This window comes from Lasioglossum baleicum, chromosome 4 (genome assembly GCF_051020765.1).
Source record: "Lasioglossum baleicum chromosome 4, iyLasBale1, whole genome shotgun sequence".
Taxonomy (NCBI): Eukaryota; Metazoa; Arthropoda; class Insecta; order Hymenoptera; family Halictidae; genus Lasioglossum; species Lasioglossum baleicum.
In genome coordinates, this window is record NC_134932.1 from 5333912 (window position 1) to 5353647 (window position 19736).

The 19736-nt window shown below is 48.3% G+C and overlaps 1 protein-coding gene across 1 annotated transcript in view; it reads left to right on the forward strand.

Annotated features, from left to right (window-relative positions):
• Olf413 (DBH like monooxygenase olf413) overlaps positions 1-19736 on the forward strand; it is a 220368-nt gene that overhangs the window by 175595 nt on the left and 25037 nt on the right. The window contains exon 4 of the mRNA XM_076422439.1: positions 16219-16413. Within this exon, the coding sequence (XP_076278554.1) occupies positions 16219-16413 (195 nt within the window). The remainder of the gene's footprint in view (positions 1-16218; positions 16414-19736) is intronic.

Here is a 19736-nt window from a genome sequence, read left to right on the forward strand (position 1 = left end):
TTAGTTTAGGCGGTTTAATAAGATCCCTCGGCTTGTTTTCGGATCGCAGACATTAATTGGTTAATGGAACCGACGACGAGAGCAATCACGAGCATTTTTCCGACGAGTTTAATGATCCGCGTTTAACGAGGTGCGTTCCATTTGCACGGTTGGAAATGGGCAAACTTCCCAAATGAAAATATGTATTATACATTATCTTATCAACTCTGACTTCTCGGTTTTTCTATTTTCCTAGATAACAGTGCCACCATTACTCAATGTCTACTGTTATAAGCAACGTTGTGAATGAAATGGTTGTGTATTAATTGTTTTCAGTTTTTGACCCAAGTATTCAACCGAAGAGACTAGAATTTAAATAGAATGTGGCGATTCGAGGGATAACAGTGGCTGTGAGATGCACAGGAGAAACAATTAACGAACAATGTTATGCGCAAGAAAGAAACAGGGAACGGATAGGACACGAAGACACGCATAATGGAATTCGCTTAAACGAGTCAAAAGAGCAAGAGAATAAGCATAAAGGACTGACTCCGTTATCGAACGCGTGAGACTGAAAGGAAGATCCGACCGTTCAGCGCAAGTTTCCTGCCATTACAGCCAGCCGGCTGATTCGAGTTTCGCGAAGAAGCTTGCAGAATCCCCTCACGAGCCGAGATCGAATTACCCAGATCGAAGTCAATGCGGAGTCACCGTTCAGGGATCCGAATAAGAATTCGCAGTCGCCTCCGATCTCGCTCGGATTCAATCACCGGTGAAAATGCGGGTAAATCGCGGGGCCCGTATCGCCGGTGGCACGGCGAGTGCGCCGATAAAGGCAAAAACATATTCGATTCCTATTACGCGGCTTACTCGTGGCTCGAATCCGCTGGTGTGTTCCGCAGTCTCGCGGAAAACGGCGTAGTGGCGTCTCCGTTTTCCCTTCGCAGCCGGCGAATACAGCTGTTTGCGCTTCAGAGTGGCAGCCACTCTTCCGGCATTCGCCACTCGATCTTCAATTTCCACGAGATCCGCGCGTTATTTCGCGCTATTCGACTCGGCCGTCGTCTCGTCTCCATCGTTTCGCATATTCGCTGGCGGACTTCCTCCCGGATTGTCTCCGTAGGAGCGTAGACTCGGGGCTCTCCCACTTGGATCCCATTTCTAGTAAATCGGCACCCTTACTTAGGGCTTTAGGCCTCCTCTACCTGAAAGAGAGAGAACTGGGTGAGCCTATATTCTCCTCTGGCGCTCGTACTAGTCGGTGACAGCTCAGACCTGTCATTCGGGCCCCCACTTTAGACTTCAGACCTCCTCCAACTCACGGACAGGAGAGATCGAGAGGCAGAACTGCATCGCCATCTCTGCCTTTCTCAAAACCATGCCAGTTGAATGGTGCGGTGGGATAGCACGAAACTCGGGGAAGGAGCTGAACGTGGCCCGCGGGCCACAATTTGTACAGACCTGACGTAAACTGTACGGAACGCTACGCTATTGCGAGCTGGAACGCGCAACCGTACGAGGTCGTTGAAAGCGTTCAAAGCAGCTCGACCGTGCGTCATTTCTAACGTGTGCTTACTTGGCCGGATAGAACGAGGATCGATCCCCGTTCTCCGCAGCTTCATCCTCGCCGCAACGAAACCGAACGTTTACGCCCCCGAGTTTCGACTTCGTTGGCCGTGCTCCACTTTTCGCTAGAGAACCGACTCGACTCGACTCGGCCGCGGTCGTTTTTCCACGGTATATACACCGTTCCGCCGGCTTGTTACACGGCCCGCGGTCTTTCCGCGGGCTAAATGGCCGGTGCGCGAGTCTTTTGCCTCTGTTGATTGGATGGTTTGCCCCGGCACGCATGAATGAGTCGACGCCGGAACTTCAGGATCAATCGCGGAGCCAACCAGCCCCTCTCTCGCTGAGGGCGATTCGATTCGGAGCACATAAGGTATTCGCTCCCGAGCCTTGTGTTCCTTCCGAACACGCCCACGTGCGGGCTTGTGTGCACGCGTAATCCCAGACTCTCCACCGTTCTACCATCGAGCCAGGCTGATCCGACCTCTCGTTTTGACAGTCTTCGATCCTTCTCCCCCCTGCTTCGAATCCGCTCCCCTTCAACCGAGGGAGACAGCTCCCTCGACTGAAACGCGGCCGCGATTTTCCGCGCTTCGAAGTTTATTTACCTGGAACCTGGAGAACAGCCCCAGCCATGCCCGAGAAGAATACCAATGGAAAGATGGAAAATAAACGAACAGCGCCCGAGTGGAAGGGCAACCCGATCGATAAGAGTTTTCACGGGTCGAATCGCCGCGGTGGCATCCGAGATTTCGTCACGCAACTTCTACCTGTTCCGCGCTGCTGCTCGAGCGCAGCGCACTTCGCACTTATTTACTTATTGCATCCTGTACTTTCCCCCCTTGTTGTCCCACAGCGATTAACGCTTTGCGGTATATGCTGGTTTCGCCGGTGTTCGTTCCAGCTGGTTTGCGTTTGCCTGGCCAGTTTTGGACGTCGCACAGTTTCGCTGTGTTCGACTGACGCAGGAAACATCGTGTTTATTCTTATATTAATGATAAAACTTTTTCCATTGAGTAAATAAAATCGCGAATCGGTAATTCCGTTGGATGACCGAGTGGCCTAATATCGCACCGATAGGACCTTTCATTCCCGCTGTACGTGACGTATTGTGCGAACGCTGTTCGCCGATCGTATTTACAGGAAGTGCTCGAAGTAGTTCCCGCTTTCTCGCATCGAACAATAGGAGAACTTGCGTTCGAGTGGTACGGGCACGGGCGAGGAGATAAAGAAATCGCGATAGGGTTTGGAGGGTTAACGGCGCGCGGCGTGTTCCCTATAATAATCGAGGACACGCGAGCTGAATTACTACCGATGGATCCGCAATTTATTTTTCCCGTGGATCGCGTTGGAACAGCTAGTCCGAAGGAAACCTGGTAGGTGGGTGGAGGGTAACGAACGGGCCGGGAAATGGAAAGGCAGAAAAGAAGCGTTCGAGTGTGAGGTTAAAACGGAGCTTGGCCCGCGGAACGTTCGCCCAGGGGCAATTGAATCGGTTTCGCCCAATCAGCGGCGCCGTTAATAGCAATCAACGGTCCTTCCCTTTCGGTCTTTGGCAAACGATCGGACTAATTACTGATCGGGATAAGGCGCGCGCAGTGGCAATATGTGCACGGATATCGGACGTGCCGAACTCTCTTCTATTCCCGCCCTCTGATCGGCCCTTTCCACCAGCCTAGACCGTCTCTTTCACCAGTGGGTTCGCCATTCTCTTTCTCCTTTCTCCGTTTCCCTGGCCCCGTCGACTTCCTTTTCTTGAAATCGGACGATAGGAGCGAACGCATGCGCCCACCGTCGAGTTTGAAAGGAACGGATAGGAGGGTGGAAAGCAACGGGAGCAAACGAGGCATGATAGGGCCAAGGGGTGAACGAGAAGGACAAGGGAGGCGGGCGAGCGACGAGAAAGACGCCGGCAAGGGTGGAGGAAGAAGGAGGGTTTCCACTGTGCGATAACGACTGGCATCAGCAGCGCGCCTCTACCTACGACCTTCGTAGCCCTACGCGAGCTTAATGTACATAGACATAGCGGAGAGGGCAAGAGCTGGAGGGGATGAAGCAGCGAAGAGAGGGAGGAAGAAAGAGGGAGGAAAACGAGGAAGCAAGGTGTACGTACTATACGTCAAGACAATAAGTACCATTAAGATAACAGTCGGAGAGGTGGGGGAACTCAGATAACCCTTGCATGGACCTCGGGGGGTCCGTAATGGAGGATTCCATTTTATTCCGAGCGTTATTTTTACCGTATCCAGTGCACGGGTGGCTACGCGAGTTCTCTGGTTTTTTCGGTAACGATCCAATCTCTCGAGAAACGGCTAAGCCGGCCCGTTTAATTCGAAGGCTCGCGATTGAATCCTCCCTCGCGCTCCCGAAGAGCGACGTACAAGCTCACAGGTGTCCCATGAAAGGATGCAAGCGTCTTCTTTCTTCCGGTGTCGCATATTCCGACTCGTTACCCGCCCGGCGAAAAAGGAACGTCTGCGTTGAAGCGGGGGCCAATCCACCAGCCGGAGATGAAACGCGAAATTTTATCGCTCGGAGTATGGCTGCTCTATCGTGCTCCTCACCGTTCAAGCGGCCACCGCGTAATGACAATGATTAATATTGACCCACGTGCACCGTTCAACCGGGTAATACAGTCTCCGGCAGAGACGCGGTGGGCAAACTTTAGTGTCTCCCCCACCCCACGCCCCAATCCTCGGGGATTCCGCAGTTCGTCGACACGACAGTCGCCGTCAAAAGTTACGGTATCTCGTCCCTGCCGTGTCTGCAGAATTCGACGGACTTTCGCATTCTTATCGGACCCCACCCACCCGGCGAAAATTCGAGTTACGTGGATCTCTCCGAGGAAGCCGATTCCCAACAACATCAAACGCTCGGGCTTGGGTGTGTCCGTGATCATGCGACGGCAGCACGATCAATTGCACTTACGCGCACATCATTGAACTCGGAATCTTTGCGGTAGTGAACTGTACTCTTCGCGAAACTTTATTTCCGTTTCAAATCAGCTTTTCATTTCTATAATCAATTTTAACCCTCCACTTTCCGCATTACTGGTTTTATGCTTACTGTCTACGGGATACTATACACTTCCACTGTCTAGATTCTCCACTCGAGAATATTGTATGTGCTCTGTAAATGGAGTCAATTTCATCGAATCTACATGATTGATAGTATTGATCAAATTCGTACGCCAGTTCCTTTGAAAATTGTTTCATCAAAAACCGTTCGCTCGATTCGAAACTAATCAACCTGCCGATAAACTGCTATAATATTAACGAACGTTGCGATTCATTTTTCATGCAATTTGTACGGTTGATATTAATCACGCTCGTACGCTAGTTCCTTTGAAAATAGTTTCACCGCAAACCAGTAATATACAGGAATTTCGCGGCCGCCTGAAATCTCGTAATGCATGTTCGTATCAAAGTAACAATAAACCGCAATAGTACTAATGAACGTTGCGATTCATTCCGTCTAATCGTTCTTTATCGCCAGTTTTACGTCGCCAAAATACAATTACACGGGAGGGTGAAAAAACGTTAAGCCGGGTTCACGAATAATTCACAGCTCGCAGCGTAAGTAGCCCGCTCGTAAACGGACACATGCGATTCCGAGGGGATCCCGGATGCTGTTGTACAGCGGAAGGTCTTCTGAGTCATTAATTATAGAAGTACCGTAGGCACTTATCCGACGGCTTGCTGACGCGAATATTCTGGCTCTACATAAAGAGGTTGGCAGACCGAGAGGAAAACTCGTATACGCATGGTACCGTATAAACTTTTCATTTGATTCGCTCGATCAATCTCGCCGAGACATCAACGTGATCCCCCTTTGTCTTACCTGCCGGCTATAGACAACAGGTACTAATTTTGGATAGTTCGCTGGGGTAAACGGTCGGTTCTGTGTTTTATCGAACTCCTAAGTGAAGCTATTTGACACAATTCCGGGCTCGGTTTAAACGATATAGCGCGGCTGAATTGCCCCTCTTCCGTCCTATTGATTCCATTCGATCCCTTTAACTGGATGATATACGAGTCTCTTTAATTCACGTTTCATGAGCAAATCGATAGCGAGATTGTTCGTAATTGGAGTATCTTCTTTTCAGGCGATTCCGTTTGACTGGGAGAACAAATCATTCGACGGGACGTAATTGTTTCTATCGATTTTGCAGACGTTGGCTGTGCTTTGGTATTCGTTCGTTGTTAGCGGATTTTTGTGTGAAATATTCTACATCATTTTTAAGAAGCCAAAAATCTTTTCTTTAGTAATTTTAGTAAGCTGAAAATACATTGAGGTATCGAAATTCTCTTTTGAGTTATAAGAAGACACCAAAAGATCGATCTACCTTGTAATGTATAACAGACGCTCGAAAAGTAAATCCAGTACCAATTATAAATGAATTACATTGTACATATTTCCTTTTTGCTGGACAGCGAATGTCTACAGCTGATCAAATACCCTTGATTATTAATATCAGAATAATCGCTTTTACTGCAGATTGCACGTGAAAAAACACGGCGAGGTATAAAACACAATGAAATTGAATAACGTATGAAAATCATCGATAAAGGAAATATTGTCTCTGTAAATTACACTCGGGAAATTTAATTCCGCGCAAGGATTACCAGTATAATTATTACCGTGCGCACGTTATATGCTCTCGTGTGTATTCTGTTTGTGGGTATTCTCGAACTCTCCCTTTTAATAAGATCGATTCCTGCGGAATGTTGGATGCAAACAAGCTGTGTCTTGGACTGTTCCGCGTGGTCCTTAACGGGATTCGCCGGAAGTTTCGGCCGAGTTTACTCGTTAATGACTGTGTACATACCAGGAGCGTGCTCAGGTACCCCGGTGGCCACGTATTCGCCGATGTTGGCTCATCGGCATCAAGTTGATGAAGAGAACACCGGCGATACGCCCCGGTCGATGCGATAGAATCTTGTTAGCGCAACTGTCTCTTTTCCAACGCGCGCTGTCGGTACACAAGCGCGTCCAATCAATGTTTCCTCATGAATTATGTTGGATCAGTTTGCGAGATAGACTTTCGGTGCCCCCGCTCGGACGTTGGATACCTCGTTCCCTTGTCTCGTTGACATCGGTTACGTATTTTCCGCGTTTTCGTTCGATCGGCCGAACGAACCGTTCGTTTCGCACCAGAAAGGGACCGCGATTCCATAAGCGCGCGCGCGCCAGCGAGCGCTAATTACGACGTGAAATATTTATAATGGCCGATCGATCCGCGGATTTGGATTTTATCCGACTCCGGCCGGATATCATTTAAAATTCAATTTGTTTTGCCGGCGAATGTTGGACAGCATGAAAATAATACCGAGCCCGCGAGCAACTTGTGTATCTTTGCCAGCGGTACACGCTTTAAAGTCATTATTCACGGTCGGCCGGGAACTGTAATCGCGAAAAGTTTAATCACGCGATTCTAAAATTATCCGCCCGCCCCCACCTTCCCCTGAGAATTCCCTGGACTTTGAGAAGGTTAAAAGCTAGGTGCGGCTCTGCGAAAATCCCGGAGCAATATCTTGATGATTTCGTGCTCTCTCGGGTTCCGAGCAATTAATAAAATCAGTCGAAAATGTTCGATCGAAGATATTTTACGTTGTATCGAATTTTAGCGTGATAGAGCAAAGTTGAAGGAAACTTTTCCACCGTCGAAATATTTCTGTATTTCACTACGTTTTTATTAGCTTGCTGTATGGGGCTAGAAAAAATTATTTTATACTTTTTAGTCCGTTTTAAAAAATTTATTTTGATTTAAATAATTATTTTGTGATACCATTTGTTGCTACAGTCAATATCAACTGTTCGGCAGTCTGTGGTAGTGCCGGAGACTGTAAAATATTCGCACAGTAATCACTCGCTTCCGTTTTAGCGAGTCGAGGAAAGAATTTCCAACGAGGTAAATTCGATTCTGTCTATTGGCTCGCGCCGCAGCTCTTGAATTCCCGCGGATCGTTCCGATACGCGAATCCGAGTATAATCGATGTAGACGTGCCAGCTTGTAACTATGGCAGCGACAGTTTCAATGGAGCTGTGTCACGGATGACTGGATCCGCGAACGATATGTGCATATCGCGTGCCACTCGAACAGAAACGCACGCTCTCGCGAGATATTACCGCGACAAGAAGGAATCGCCCCTTACGAGATTTACATCGTACATTACGATCATTCGAGAATTCACGCCGGTCCAAAATCGATTCGATTCCTCGGCTACAGCGGCGCGAAGAATCCCATTGAGTCGGGAGTATCTTTCTATCTCCAGAAAATATTCGATGTACAAGATGTCTTGCAGTATATGCGGCTGCATATTCTACCGGCTGCGCTCGAGGTGCAAAAATGATAAAGAAGGTCTCACATAAACAGATTTTCGGGGTGCTGTGGTTGCTCGTTTATCTTGGTTTGTGTCAGGAATAGCAATTCTCAAATTGAATCTCATTTATAATTAAACGATCAAGCGAACTTATCTGTACGTGAAGTTCGATCGAAATTATATGAATAGCCTCGTTCGAAGAGATTATGGATGTAGTTCCCCTTTCGGCCCCAGGATTAACAGAGCCTTTAGAGTGAAAACAAAAATCCCGGCCGCTCGCTGCATTTACATTGCATACGGCCGTCGTTCCCATGAAGTATCCCGGAGAAATTAAGTTTATTGACGTTCGGATATTTTCTCATTTATAATTTATAGTTTCTTAATACTGTGAATGATACCGCGAATACTATTTTTCTTTGTCAAGATACGTGGTGGTTCAATTAAGCAACTAGTCCAACATAATACATACCTACAACATAGTTGGAGACGTGTTAACATTTCGAATATTGCAGCCAGCTTTGATATTTCCTTGCTGGGAACGTTTGAAAAAATGTAACAGATATTCCAACCTTCTGCCGTTTCGTGCACACAAAGTTCCAGGGCGAAAAAAAGCTCCGGTATTCGTAGTAACATAATTATAACGAGCCCAGTCAGATCCGCAACATATTCCGCGAAATGAGCGTATCATAACTCCATCTGAAAAAAACGTAGTTCCCGGCAGCCGGAAATGAAGTTCGAACTGGGTCATTTGACATCGTTGCGGCCAGGGAAACCCGTTAAATAGGGAACTAACAGTAATTAACGCCGTTTCCCCGGATCACTCAGCGCCGCCGTGAATTCTCGTGGCTTCCGCGAACTTTGCCGCGGTTCCGAGGCTGAGCCGTTGCTCTGGACGGCTTGGCCGGCTTTCACCGAGAAATTCTGTACGATAACGGAAGAATTCGGAGTTCTCTGGGACAATAGGCCGGTTTCTGGTACGACACAGCATAGCGTAGTGTTGGCAAACGAGAAACCGCTGGTGGACGAACTGAACGGAACAGAGAGAGAGAGAGAGAGAGAGAGGGGAGAGACCCGAACCTCGGAAGGGGTGAATGGGCGCGAGAGAAATAAGGGCTGAGAGAAAGAAGAATGGGTCTGTAGCGGGAGAAGTAAAGCGTCGGAAGTTTGAAGCCCTTAATTGCTTTTTAAAACTTTCAAGTTCGACTCGGTCCCGGACCCCCCGGTTCTTCATCCTCGTCCCGGTCGCACCCTTTGCATTCCACTTTGGAATGTTCAATATTAGTTTTCCCTATCGGAGTTGCAAACACGTTCGGCACGAGGGGTAACTCGAACGCTAAGAGGGTGGCGATGCGCAAGAAAATAGACGGGCAGATAGAGAGAATGAGCGGCCGAGAGCCGGCAGTAAGAGACGGCAGCCACGAAAAAGAGAAGGACGGAGGCCCCGAGGAGAGGAGCCCGAGCCGTCGATAACTAGCCGCGCCTAGGTTTTTGCACTCGAAGCAATTAACGTCGCCCGGAAAAGAAGCCGCGGCACTCGAGGGGTCGCTTCTATTGGTTTGTGTATCCTCTGGGCGTCGGGCTCACTTTTCTTCTCGCGAAACTCCGCGAAACCGTAAAGTGCCCCGTCCTCGAACTTTCGTCCGAACGGTCCTCTCCCTCTTTTCTTTCGTTTCGCGCGCCCGCGTCCGTCGAGCTTTCAGCCCCGGAGAAGATACTTTTATTGGGTCCGAAAGTTTTGTCGCGGGGAATCGCCACCGCTCGTGATCCGGAATGGTTCATCGGCGCTGCTCGATAAATTGCGCGAACCTCGGGCCTGGGAAAATTCCCCCCTTCTTCAGCAGTTTTATACTCGTCCGGCGAGAACCACTCGCGCATAACTTCCGCGCACCGTCACCGTCGCTTCATGTCGTTTATTTTGCAAGACCTGCATCGCGTAACGCCGACTATCACCCCATTCTATAGACAACATAGATGCTTTTGTACTTATGGATTTCTACGTCCTCTTGCAGGGGGTGAAAAACCTGTTCTTCGTGATCACTGCTCGAGACATTCAAAATTTTAGGTTATTCGTTAACTCTTTGACGATCTTTGATGCTACTAACGAGTTCGGTAGAAGTAGTAGAAGGGTAGAAAGAGATAATTTATCATTGGAAACGTCGCCTACTAAAAACCTAAACTATTCCATCATTCATACCACAATTCAAAAGCATCAAGCACGTCAGATGAAAGATCGTTATTTAGAGAACGGGCCCGTGAGAGTAACCGGATCGATCGGACAGTTCTGGATCTTATTTAAGGTTCCAGGGAGCGATACGCGTTTAATCTACATTTCGATCCATATTGCATGAGCGATCCTCTCGAAACGTCCATTCAAATGCTCGGTACCGCGGTCTATTTCGAGGCGTTCGCGCGCGTCGAGGCAGAGACTGCTCGTATCTTTTCTCTCGAGTTGCTCGTTCGGATCCTCGAGGGTCCGCGGCAAACCTTTCGAGAGAAGACGGTCTTTTCCCGCGAATCGTCTCCGCAACCCGAAGCCGTCGATCGCGAAATTAGAGCGGCTTCTCGCGTCCGAGAGGTTAATCGGTGGCCACGGTTCGATCGGCACGGAACAGGGGCTGGTTAATGGAGGCGTCGGGACAAAGAAAGGGAAACAAACGAACTTTACGTACGCGGGACGAGGGGGTACCGCCCTGACAAAAGGTTTCTTCTCGCGATCCATTATGGTTCGTTATATTCAAACTTCTGACTAATTTCCCTCTATCTCTCTTTCCGCAGCCGGTCTTTGTCAGCGTTCCGCGCGCTCATTGTTACCGGAGATATTGGAACTTTCTACCTCGATTATTTGTAACGTCGCACTTAATTGACGACTCGCTTTCCCTCTGTGTCTCGTTAATACTGCGATTACGAGGAACAGAGGGTGTACAGGTGCAACAGTGTCTTTCTGTCCGGTTGGTGTGCCTTGATCTAGAATAAGGGGTGAGTTAAGGGTAAATCTTTTATGGTTCCTGGAGGGACCAGAGCCATTTGCTCGCATCACCAGTGACGTCTTTAACTTTCTAAATGGGATCTTGTCCCCGGGATTCGACGATTATTGGGAAGGATAAACGCGAGCTGCGAGTTCTCATAAGACGGACTCACGGGCGAGGGTGAACGGCGAGGGTGGAAGCACGCCAGCGAAAGCAGGACGACAGATTTCCGCGTTTCAAGAGCGACGAACAACGGAAGCTTCTTAATGAAGAATAACGCTCCGGCCAAAGGAAAGATATTTCCACTTAAACAAACGCCCTCCTAGTCGGTCCTCCTTTGCTTTCTGTCGACGGCAATTGCTCTCCATTTTTCCCCTAATCTCTCCTCTTTCTCTCCCCTCCTTCTCTCCCTTGGAACGTGTCCTTCCAACTTCCTCTATATTGATAGCGCCATTACCTTCCTATCGACTCCTTCCACGCAGCGTCTTAATAGAGTGTATCCCTAAGACGCCGGCAGCGACTGCACGAATTTGTCTCACGGTCTCCTTCGATAGCTTTGAATGGGAATACCTCTCGCTTCAATTACCCAGCACCAAAAAGGACTAGGTGCACCCTACGAAAGTGAGAAGATTGTATACAGGGTGTGTCCGTTAAGTTATGTCACGGGTTTGAGGTCATTTCAAGGTCACAGTGTAATACACTGTCAAATTCTATGATTCTATGACGTCCAAATTCTACGATGTCCAAAAAATATGGTGCCATTTAAAAGACCTTTACTTTTTTACGTAAAAAGCATTTTTTCAGATTAAGAATAAGCGAACATGTAGCTCACCAAGTACTGAGAAACTTTTGTCGAAAACATTTTTTAATCACACTACCGGAAATGCCTAAAAAATGGTGACATAACTTAACGGACACACCCTGCATACATTTATCACTGACAGAATCGTCTTCGCAATTTTAATAATCGTAGAATGAAATGCCGGTCGTTCCACCGTGGCGAGCTCAGTGTTTAAAGGAAAAGCAAGCTTCCTCTTGTTACCCCAAGAGGATAGAGATCTCCAGTTGAAAGGAGAATCGTGTCGATGGTAGCTCGCGACGCGTTTAATTCTCTTAACGATCGGCTCGCGGCCGAGGAAAGAGGTTCAGACAGAAGCGTGGCTCCGTATGACGTCGTCAAAGAGGCTCTTCGGACGATAGCGTCGGATCGCGTGATTCCGTTCTGGCTTCACACGCGATGCCCATTTCCTCCTATCGACCTTCCATCGGATCGCATCGCACCGCGCCTCGGCCGTCGGAATCTTTCGATCTCGTTGGTATCTGGGTCGCCCAGGGACAATGTCGCTCTTCTGTACTAGTCCCAACCCATCCGATTCAGGTAAAACGGCGTCCGATTGTTCTCGATCGGGACAGAACGTAGGCCCGGAAACCCGTGGGCACGATGATTCCCGGGGCTGGATCGCCGGTAACGACGATTATCGGCGAACGTGAAAGCCTGACGCGTGAGTGGCCTGCGAATCCAACCAGCAGCAGCGACACTCCTCAGCTACGAGAGACACGATCGCGGTTTCCACCAGGATCGCCGATTTTTCACTGACGTCGCACGTGCCCCTGTAACCGTTAAGAACCCCGTACCTTCCTTATCTTCCCGTTATAAAACGATAACGGGGACCATTCGGCGGACTCGTCGCCACGTGAATACCCAATGCCGGCTGGCTCGTGTGTTGCGAAATTTTAAGTGCCGCGCTGGCTGCTCTAATCGTCGGACGTTGTAGATGCTATCCCGTTCGAGTTGGGTCACTAGAAGTTTTGGGAGATTGTACAACTGTTTTCCTGGCTTCAGAAACAAGACACGAACGCTGCTTTTTCTTAATCCTGGTGCTCTGGAGTGTTTGCGATTTGCTAAGGGTTAATACTAAATTCGTGTATAAAAATTCCTCGGTGGACAAAGCATTCCGAACAGTGAATGAATTCTCTATCTTCCAAAATAAAATGGCAGCAGTGTTCAGGCGTGCACGAAAGTGAAACAGATGCTTCGTTTAAAATCGCGAAATACTCGGAACGCGCAGGTTGGGTGGCGGGACATGCAGAATGATCTAATTAGGATAGCTGGGCTGCGTTGTAATATCATGTTGCTCGATTCGACGGAGGGTATGGAAGGGTAATCGAGTTCCGTTGTACGAATAAAATCTGCCGGGCTATGAAAGACACATCCACAAAGGATCCACGGGACAACAAATCTCATCATGATAATTAGTTTAGGTTTAGCTGATAAGGGGGTTCCCAGCCAGGGTCAAAATGAAACATTAACGAGGCTGCATCTGGCCAATGCTCTCTCCAATCAAGTGTGATTGTTCCGAATTGTGAGTGGTCGAGGACCCTAGTATGCCGGACGCATAACGCGGATCGATATACATGTTTCGAGGTCGACCACCGATAGGTGGATAGAAATACCATTGCCCGGTATTGTTGTAGAACGTGGGTGGAAAAGAGGTGGGAAGGGGGTTGCCCCAGCAGCCCTCTCGGTCTCGTCTCGTCCCTACTTTTCGAAGGGCGCACCAGCACCAGCAGCAGCAGCCTGTGCGGCCGCACGACAGACACAGATTATCGGTACACACGGCGCGGAATTGATCCCCGAGGCATGCCTGCACGTAAAACTTTCGGAGATGAAAATGCCCCGGATTGATTGCTCGCCCGTTCACGCTTCGCGTGGGAACGTTCTAGTTCGCGTCACGTGAACAAACCAGACACGTCGGTATATTTATTAAACGGGAACAAAGCGGAGCCGGGGATACGGCCAGCTCGCAGCAAGTTGTTGCTTGTAAACCGCCCTCTGTCAGACACTGATTCTTGCCGCACCAGATTCTTTCGATAAAATACACGGGCACTAGCTCTTTGTCGCATCCCAGTCGAAATTTACGACCTCCCGCTAAATTTCAAACATTTTTGCACATTTTACGAGTGGCATACATCTGCCGAATTTTTGAACATTAACACGTTCTCGCGAGTTTTTCGGACGCTTGTAGCCTCGACAAGTTTTTACTTTGCTAATTAATAGACTGCGGATCTTCATGCAAAATGTTTTGCATTGATTGTGGGAAGTGGGAATAACAAAAACTGATTTCATCCCTTAACGACTTTGTTACATCAAAAGCAACATTAGAACATTCTTGAATTTTTTTAAACATTCTACTGTTTTATATTTCGCCCAACCAATTTCTTCATAATTGCATAAGATCCGCAGTCTACTAATTAATATTAGACAGATTTTGAGGAAGCTGACAATGCTTTATAGTACGTCTGATTACGATTTTATTGTTCATATTTTTTATTTATATTGTATTCAAAAATTGGATACACATGCACAGCTCTGCAACTTCCTGTCTCTTAAGCGACATTAAAATTTCATTGGAGAAAGTAGTTCAACGAATGTAACGAGACCTGCGTTCCAGTAGTTTTTGGACAAGCCAATTTAACTCGAGCATAAACTATTGCAATTATACTTTCGTTCTCGTTATTTGATATAATCTCGAGCAACGTGTAAATGCGTTCGACGGTAAGAAAATTGCCGGGCGGATTATTAAAATACTGTTTGATGATACTCGAGGCTTGGAACTGACGTTATCCGTAAGTGGAGTTTCGGGTGTGGGGATGTATAGCGCAGGTTTTATACACGATTTCATCGGAACGGCTGCGCGAACCGGGTTCGGTGCTAATTTGTCGGCCGCCGTACGAAAGCAACCGTGTACTACGTTTCACGGCTGGAACCGCGCCAGGTACCAAGTAAATACACCTATCGCGTGGAATTGGGTAGGATAGGACTGAAAGTCCAATGGATAAGAAGTCCTGACTTCAGAATCTTCATCCGGAAATAATTGACTGTGGATTATTACGTCTATCCTAACCACAATCGCACCGAAATAAATTTTTCACTAATTTTCACAGCATCGCAAAGTCAAAGAACTTCGAAATTTTCACGTTTCACGTGGACACAGTTGTAGCAACTTGCAACCACCCTGAAAAGACAAATAAATACGCAGAGATAAAGCTAGAATGGCCCACAAGTTCAGGATTGATGAAGCCACAAACTTATATCATCGAAAGGCAGATTTACCGGCAGAACGGTTGCACGATTTCTCATAATCGGTTCAATCGACCAGGCGTCGGCTTCGGCATCGTGATCGGTCTTTCTGGCAATCGATTCTTTCACGTGTTGAGCTTGAGCACCGGGCGCAATCGAAACGCGGATTAATTAATTTCAGCTCGATAACGGTGGATCCTGTTGTTCACGGTCGAGCCGGGCGCTTCGGGTGTCGATTTCAAGGATCGCGAGGAAAAGATAGATCCGGCGCCGGGTCTACCTAATTTCACACCGGTCGATATAATCCAATCGCGATAAATTCCACGCGAGCGACTTCGGCTCGTGGCTAATGCATGCATGTATGTATAACCATCGGCCAGGCGTGGCCCCCTTCGAAATACGATTTATTCGATTTCGTGTTATTCGCTACTCTATTACGTGCCGGCCGCTAATCAACTTACGGCGGTTCCATTTTCGTCGGTCGGCCCCGAGGAAATAAAAGCCGCGATCGAACGTTTGCCTACGGCGATCCTTTGCTATAACCGGTGAACATCTTTCTGCGAATTTATGTTCACGGTATCCTCCTCGTTAGGGCACATATGATCCATTATTCTTTTTGATTTATGTATCAAATCTAATGTGAACACAACTTTAATCTTTTATGAGTTTTTGGCTACGGTCACTGAACGAAGAGTTAACGAGGCTACAGTACGAAACTTGAACATTTCAATATTCCGCTCGATGTCCGAGAAAATAGGCGTTCCACCGTGCGACGTGCTAAAAATGTCATGGCTAAAAAATAAGATCCACCCTCGGCTCAACCGCTCGACGCGGGCGACCTCGATAACGGGACACGGGTTAACGCGATGTACACGGGAACGCTTTCGCCCCCTTACGGACGGGCCTCGTCGAAACACTGCAATATGAGAACCGCCGACGGCGGATATTGCGAAATAAAAAGGGTTAAATTAAAAATTCTCGGTCGACTGCTCCGTCCTTTCGCCCAGTGTCTCGAGAATATTCCTGCGGAATTTGAACGTGAAAGCACGGACAGAGAGAGAGAGAGAGAGAGAGAGAGAGAGAGAGAGAGAGAGAGAGAGAGAGAGAGGGATCCCTTTCTCTCGTTCGCTCTTTTCCTCGTTTCGCGGTTGCCTCTTCTACCCGAAGGCTTCGACTTTTATAGCGAGCCCGGGTATAAAAGGCGGTGCTTTGTGCTTCCGTAAGCCGCCCTTATCGATATTTCTCGATAACAAAAATGAACGACTCGACTTGACTTTACTATCGTTTTCTCTTTGTGTTCCAGAACGACACGATGCAAGTGGTTTGGCAATATCACAAGGAGGAGCCGGCGTCGGCCGCCGGAGTTTTGCCCGCTAACGGCGCGGTTCGGGGCTCGAGGCCGCTTTATCTGGTGCAAAGAGACTCGCAGCCGAGGCCGAGCTCGCGCAACCAAGATGCCGAGCAGTCGCTTCAAACGTGGGACATATTGAACAAGCAGGTTCGTATCGGAGTCATTTATCCCTGTCCAAGGACGGCTCCCAGACGATCAATTACCCGCGACCGCTGTATTTTATCCTTATGCAACGCAACCCTGTGACCGAGCCTCACCCTATCACCTTACTCTACACCCTATCCTCCTTCTACAGGCTGTTGATTCCCCGGTGGACCCAAAAGAAGTGCGATACAGACGCGTAAGTGTAACTGAAAATAAGTTTTTGGGTCCGCCTTTGGCACTGCTTTCGGTTCCGCTGTTCGGTGAATCACCCTGTATTTGTTCTCGGCTCTCCCCCGTCCGGTTCGACGGTCATTCGATGATGTGCGAAGCCGGCGCGGCGGGATGGTGTGGGCGGAAAATTATGGTGTAACGCGAGCCATTGCGTGGCCGAGTATCCCATAATATGATTATAACGCGCGGAAGAAGGATACTTCTCGACAACGGCGCGCACCGAGAACTCGCGTATGCGTAATGATAGACCCCGGCGTAGGTGGTAATAATTTAATGTATAGGTGTTCAGCGAGATTTTGGGTGTTAGGGATATTAACGGCGCAAGGGGAGGTGGGCTGCAACGAGCCGGATATCTCCGTGTGCATAGCTCCGAAGACGGGTCTGAAAATTTTTACCGAATTTTTTGTTTGTCGAACCTTTACACCTTGCGAGGACCTCCCGTTTCTGAAGGCTTGCGTCGCTTGATTATTATAAACGCTGGAGTATATTGACGGTTTTCGAGTAACGCTTAGTGTTTATTGTAAACGTCATCCTGTTGGAATATTCAATGTTTTTTCAGTAATTGATTGGTATTGCCTACAGTTATTTGTATTATTATTGGTTGCGTACATACAAATGACCAATTATGCTTTGTTTGCACATGTTTACACGTTACACTAGTGGTGTGTTTTGCCGGTCAATTTAGGTTCGATCGAATAATGCGAGAGAATTGTATGGTTTGTCGTGACAATGTCGGTAGCGGGGAAATGTCAGATATATTTACGCGTTCTGTGGACATTAATTTCCATGTTGCTCCAAATTAATTGAATGGCTCAATATTTATGTTCGCTGCCACTGAAACAAAACGGTGTCGATTTTTTAAAGTTTGTAAATGGAATTCCTTCCTACTCCTCGTTGTCGAACGCTTTCTTCTGCGTCGCAAATCTACAGGTGTCACACAGGCGTGGTACAAGTAACCCTGACTATGACCGTCGCTATAACAACTTCAACGACTCCGTAAGATTAAAGTCACCGCAAACCTGTTCGCAGTTTCCCCGAACAAAGGGCATCGATGTCGAGAGAATCGCACGAGTGCTAAGATCTCGCCGCGGGCGTTTTCGTTTCGCGGCCGGCCCCCTAACACAATTGCGCCACATGGCCGCTAATTTCGTTGGGCGGATGCTCGTCGATTTCTGGCCGCAGTCTGTTCGCTCGAAGGGGGCCCCATTATTCGTCGGTTCGTTGGCTCGGCACTCGAAGGCGGCCAGATTTTTGTTGTTTCGCCCGCGATACTCCGCGCCGCTCAATTTAGTCACACTTCTGTTTCGCGATCGAGCGGGCGACCTCGCTAACACGATTCGCGGGGGCTGGAAAACAGCAGCGGGTGGTTTCCACCAGCATCATTCCCCCCCCCCCCCCCTCGGGTGGGTGGTGGCTGGATCCGTGAGCGCGAGCGTGAGATGAATGTTCGAACCCCGTTTAACGTTTAGGCCGGCGCGAGTGGATTTTTATCGGATGCAAGCCGCGGAGCATTGTGCGCGCCGAATTTATGACGGCATAAATCTTAACCGGGTCACATCCGGCAAAAACTATTCGTTCATTAGAGTCGTCGGGTCATAGATTATGGGTTGACGCTATCGTCCGGATCAGACAATGCTAATTCCACGGGCTGCCGGCCGTGCTTATAGTTTATATCGGGAGGGGAGGTGTCCCTCTTTTGCAGAGAATTTACGCGTCACGTACACGGAGGGAAAGGATCGATCAACCGGCGAATGAGGAGGAGGAATGTGTTCCCGTGTTTCGTTCGATTCTGAAATATTTCCCGGCGACGATGTTCTGTCTCGATCTGCTCGTAAAAACAGAGCGCAATTCGTAAATACGGAAATATGCTCCCAGAAACGATGGAGACGCACGTATCGAGAGCAAATCGCTACTATCCAGTCGACTTTCATCCCTCTCGTTCTTAGGGTCGCGGAAATCTTGAATTTCGAGGCCATTTTATCCGTGAAATTTATGGCCAGGCAGAATACTTGCTATACCCCATTGGCGGATAGGCTCTAACAGTGAAATGTAAATTTTTGCTTCGGTTTCTCGTCATTCTTTCGCACGTCGTTCTTGTTCTTTGATTCGCGTAATTCAATCGACCGCGCTCGAGCGGTGCGTGTGGATGGGTCGTGTAATGGAAGCGTCGATGAACCGAACGGCAGGGGTCGAGAAGCGGTGCTATCAGGAAACCAGGAACGAAATAATAAATTGGAATTATGGGGCGGCGCTTGGAGCCGTCGAAACCAAACGACGCTAATTTCATCAGTTCTATTTACAATTTATACATCGAACGGGCTCGCGGGCCAGGGCTCGGTTGTTTCGGTGCTCATCACGCTGTAACAAATTACCGCTTCTCCGAACTGGAAAGAAATTACTCATTCGCCCGGCAAATGAAACGATTCCGCGTCCTTTTCGCCTTTTATACTCCGATACACGTTCGCGATGAAATTGTTCGTTCCCTGTCAGTTCTCGGGTGCGCATATTGGCTTGGAACAGCTAGCTCGACACTGTTCTCATAATCGTAAAATAGTTTCGAAATTACATCGTCGATCGCCTTATTATAATTTGCAAAGTCTTCCTCAGCATCGGTTCCGTCAGAGGGTGCGTAATTAGAGAAAATACTAGTTGACTTCCTGATCTAACTACGTATGGTTGGATACGGCGAATTCTCAGCCAATTGATATGAAAATAACTCGCTCATTTATCTGCACCACTTATCTGGCAAGAGATCCGAAACTTTTTCTCGTTGGAATACGACTTGCTCGTAAGATGTTTTCATCCGCGTTGGTTCGAAGCTGTGCAGAGACTGGGGGATCCCCATCTTGGTGAAACATAGCATTCGCGAACTTCTTAATTCCGTGGCCGATTACTCGAACACACGTTGCCTGGTCGCGGAAACTTCCGGCGCAGCACAGGCGTCGAGAGTCACGGTTTTAATTGTCTTGGCGGAAGGAAGGAAGTAGGAAGGAAGCCGGAAGGAAGGAAGGAGGAAGGAAGCGAGCAACGCAACGCGTCTATGTTCGTCGACGAGGACGTTAAAGTTGCCAAGAAGCGTGCCCGCTTATCTTACC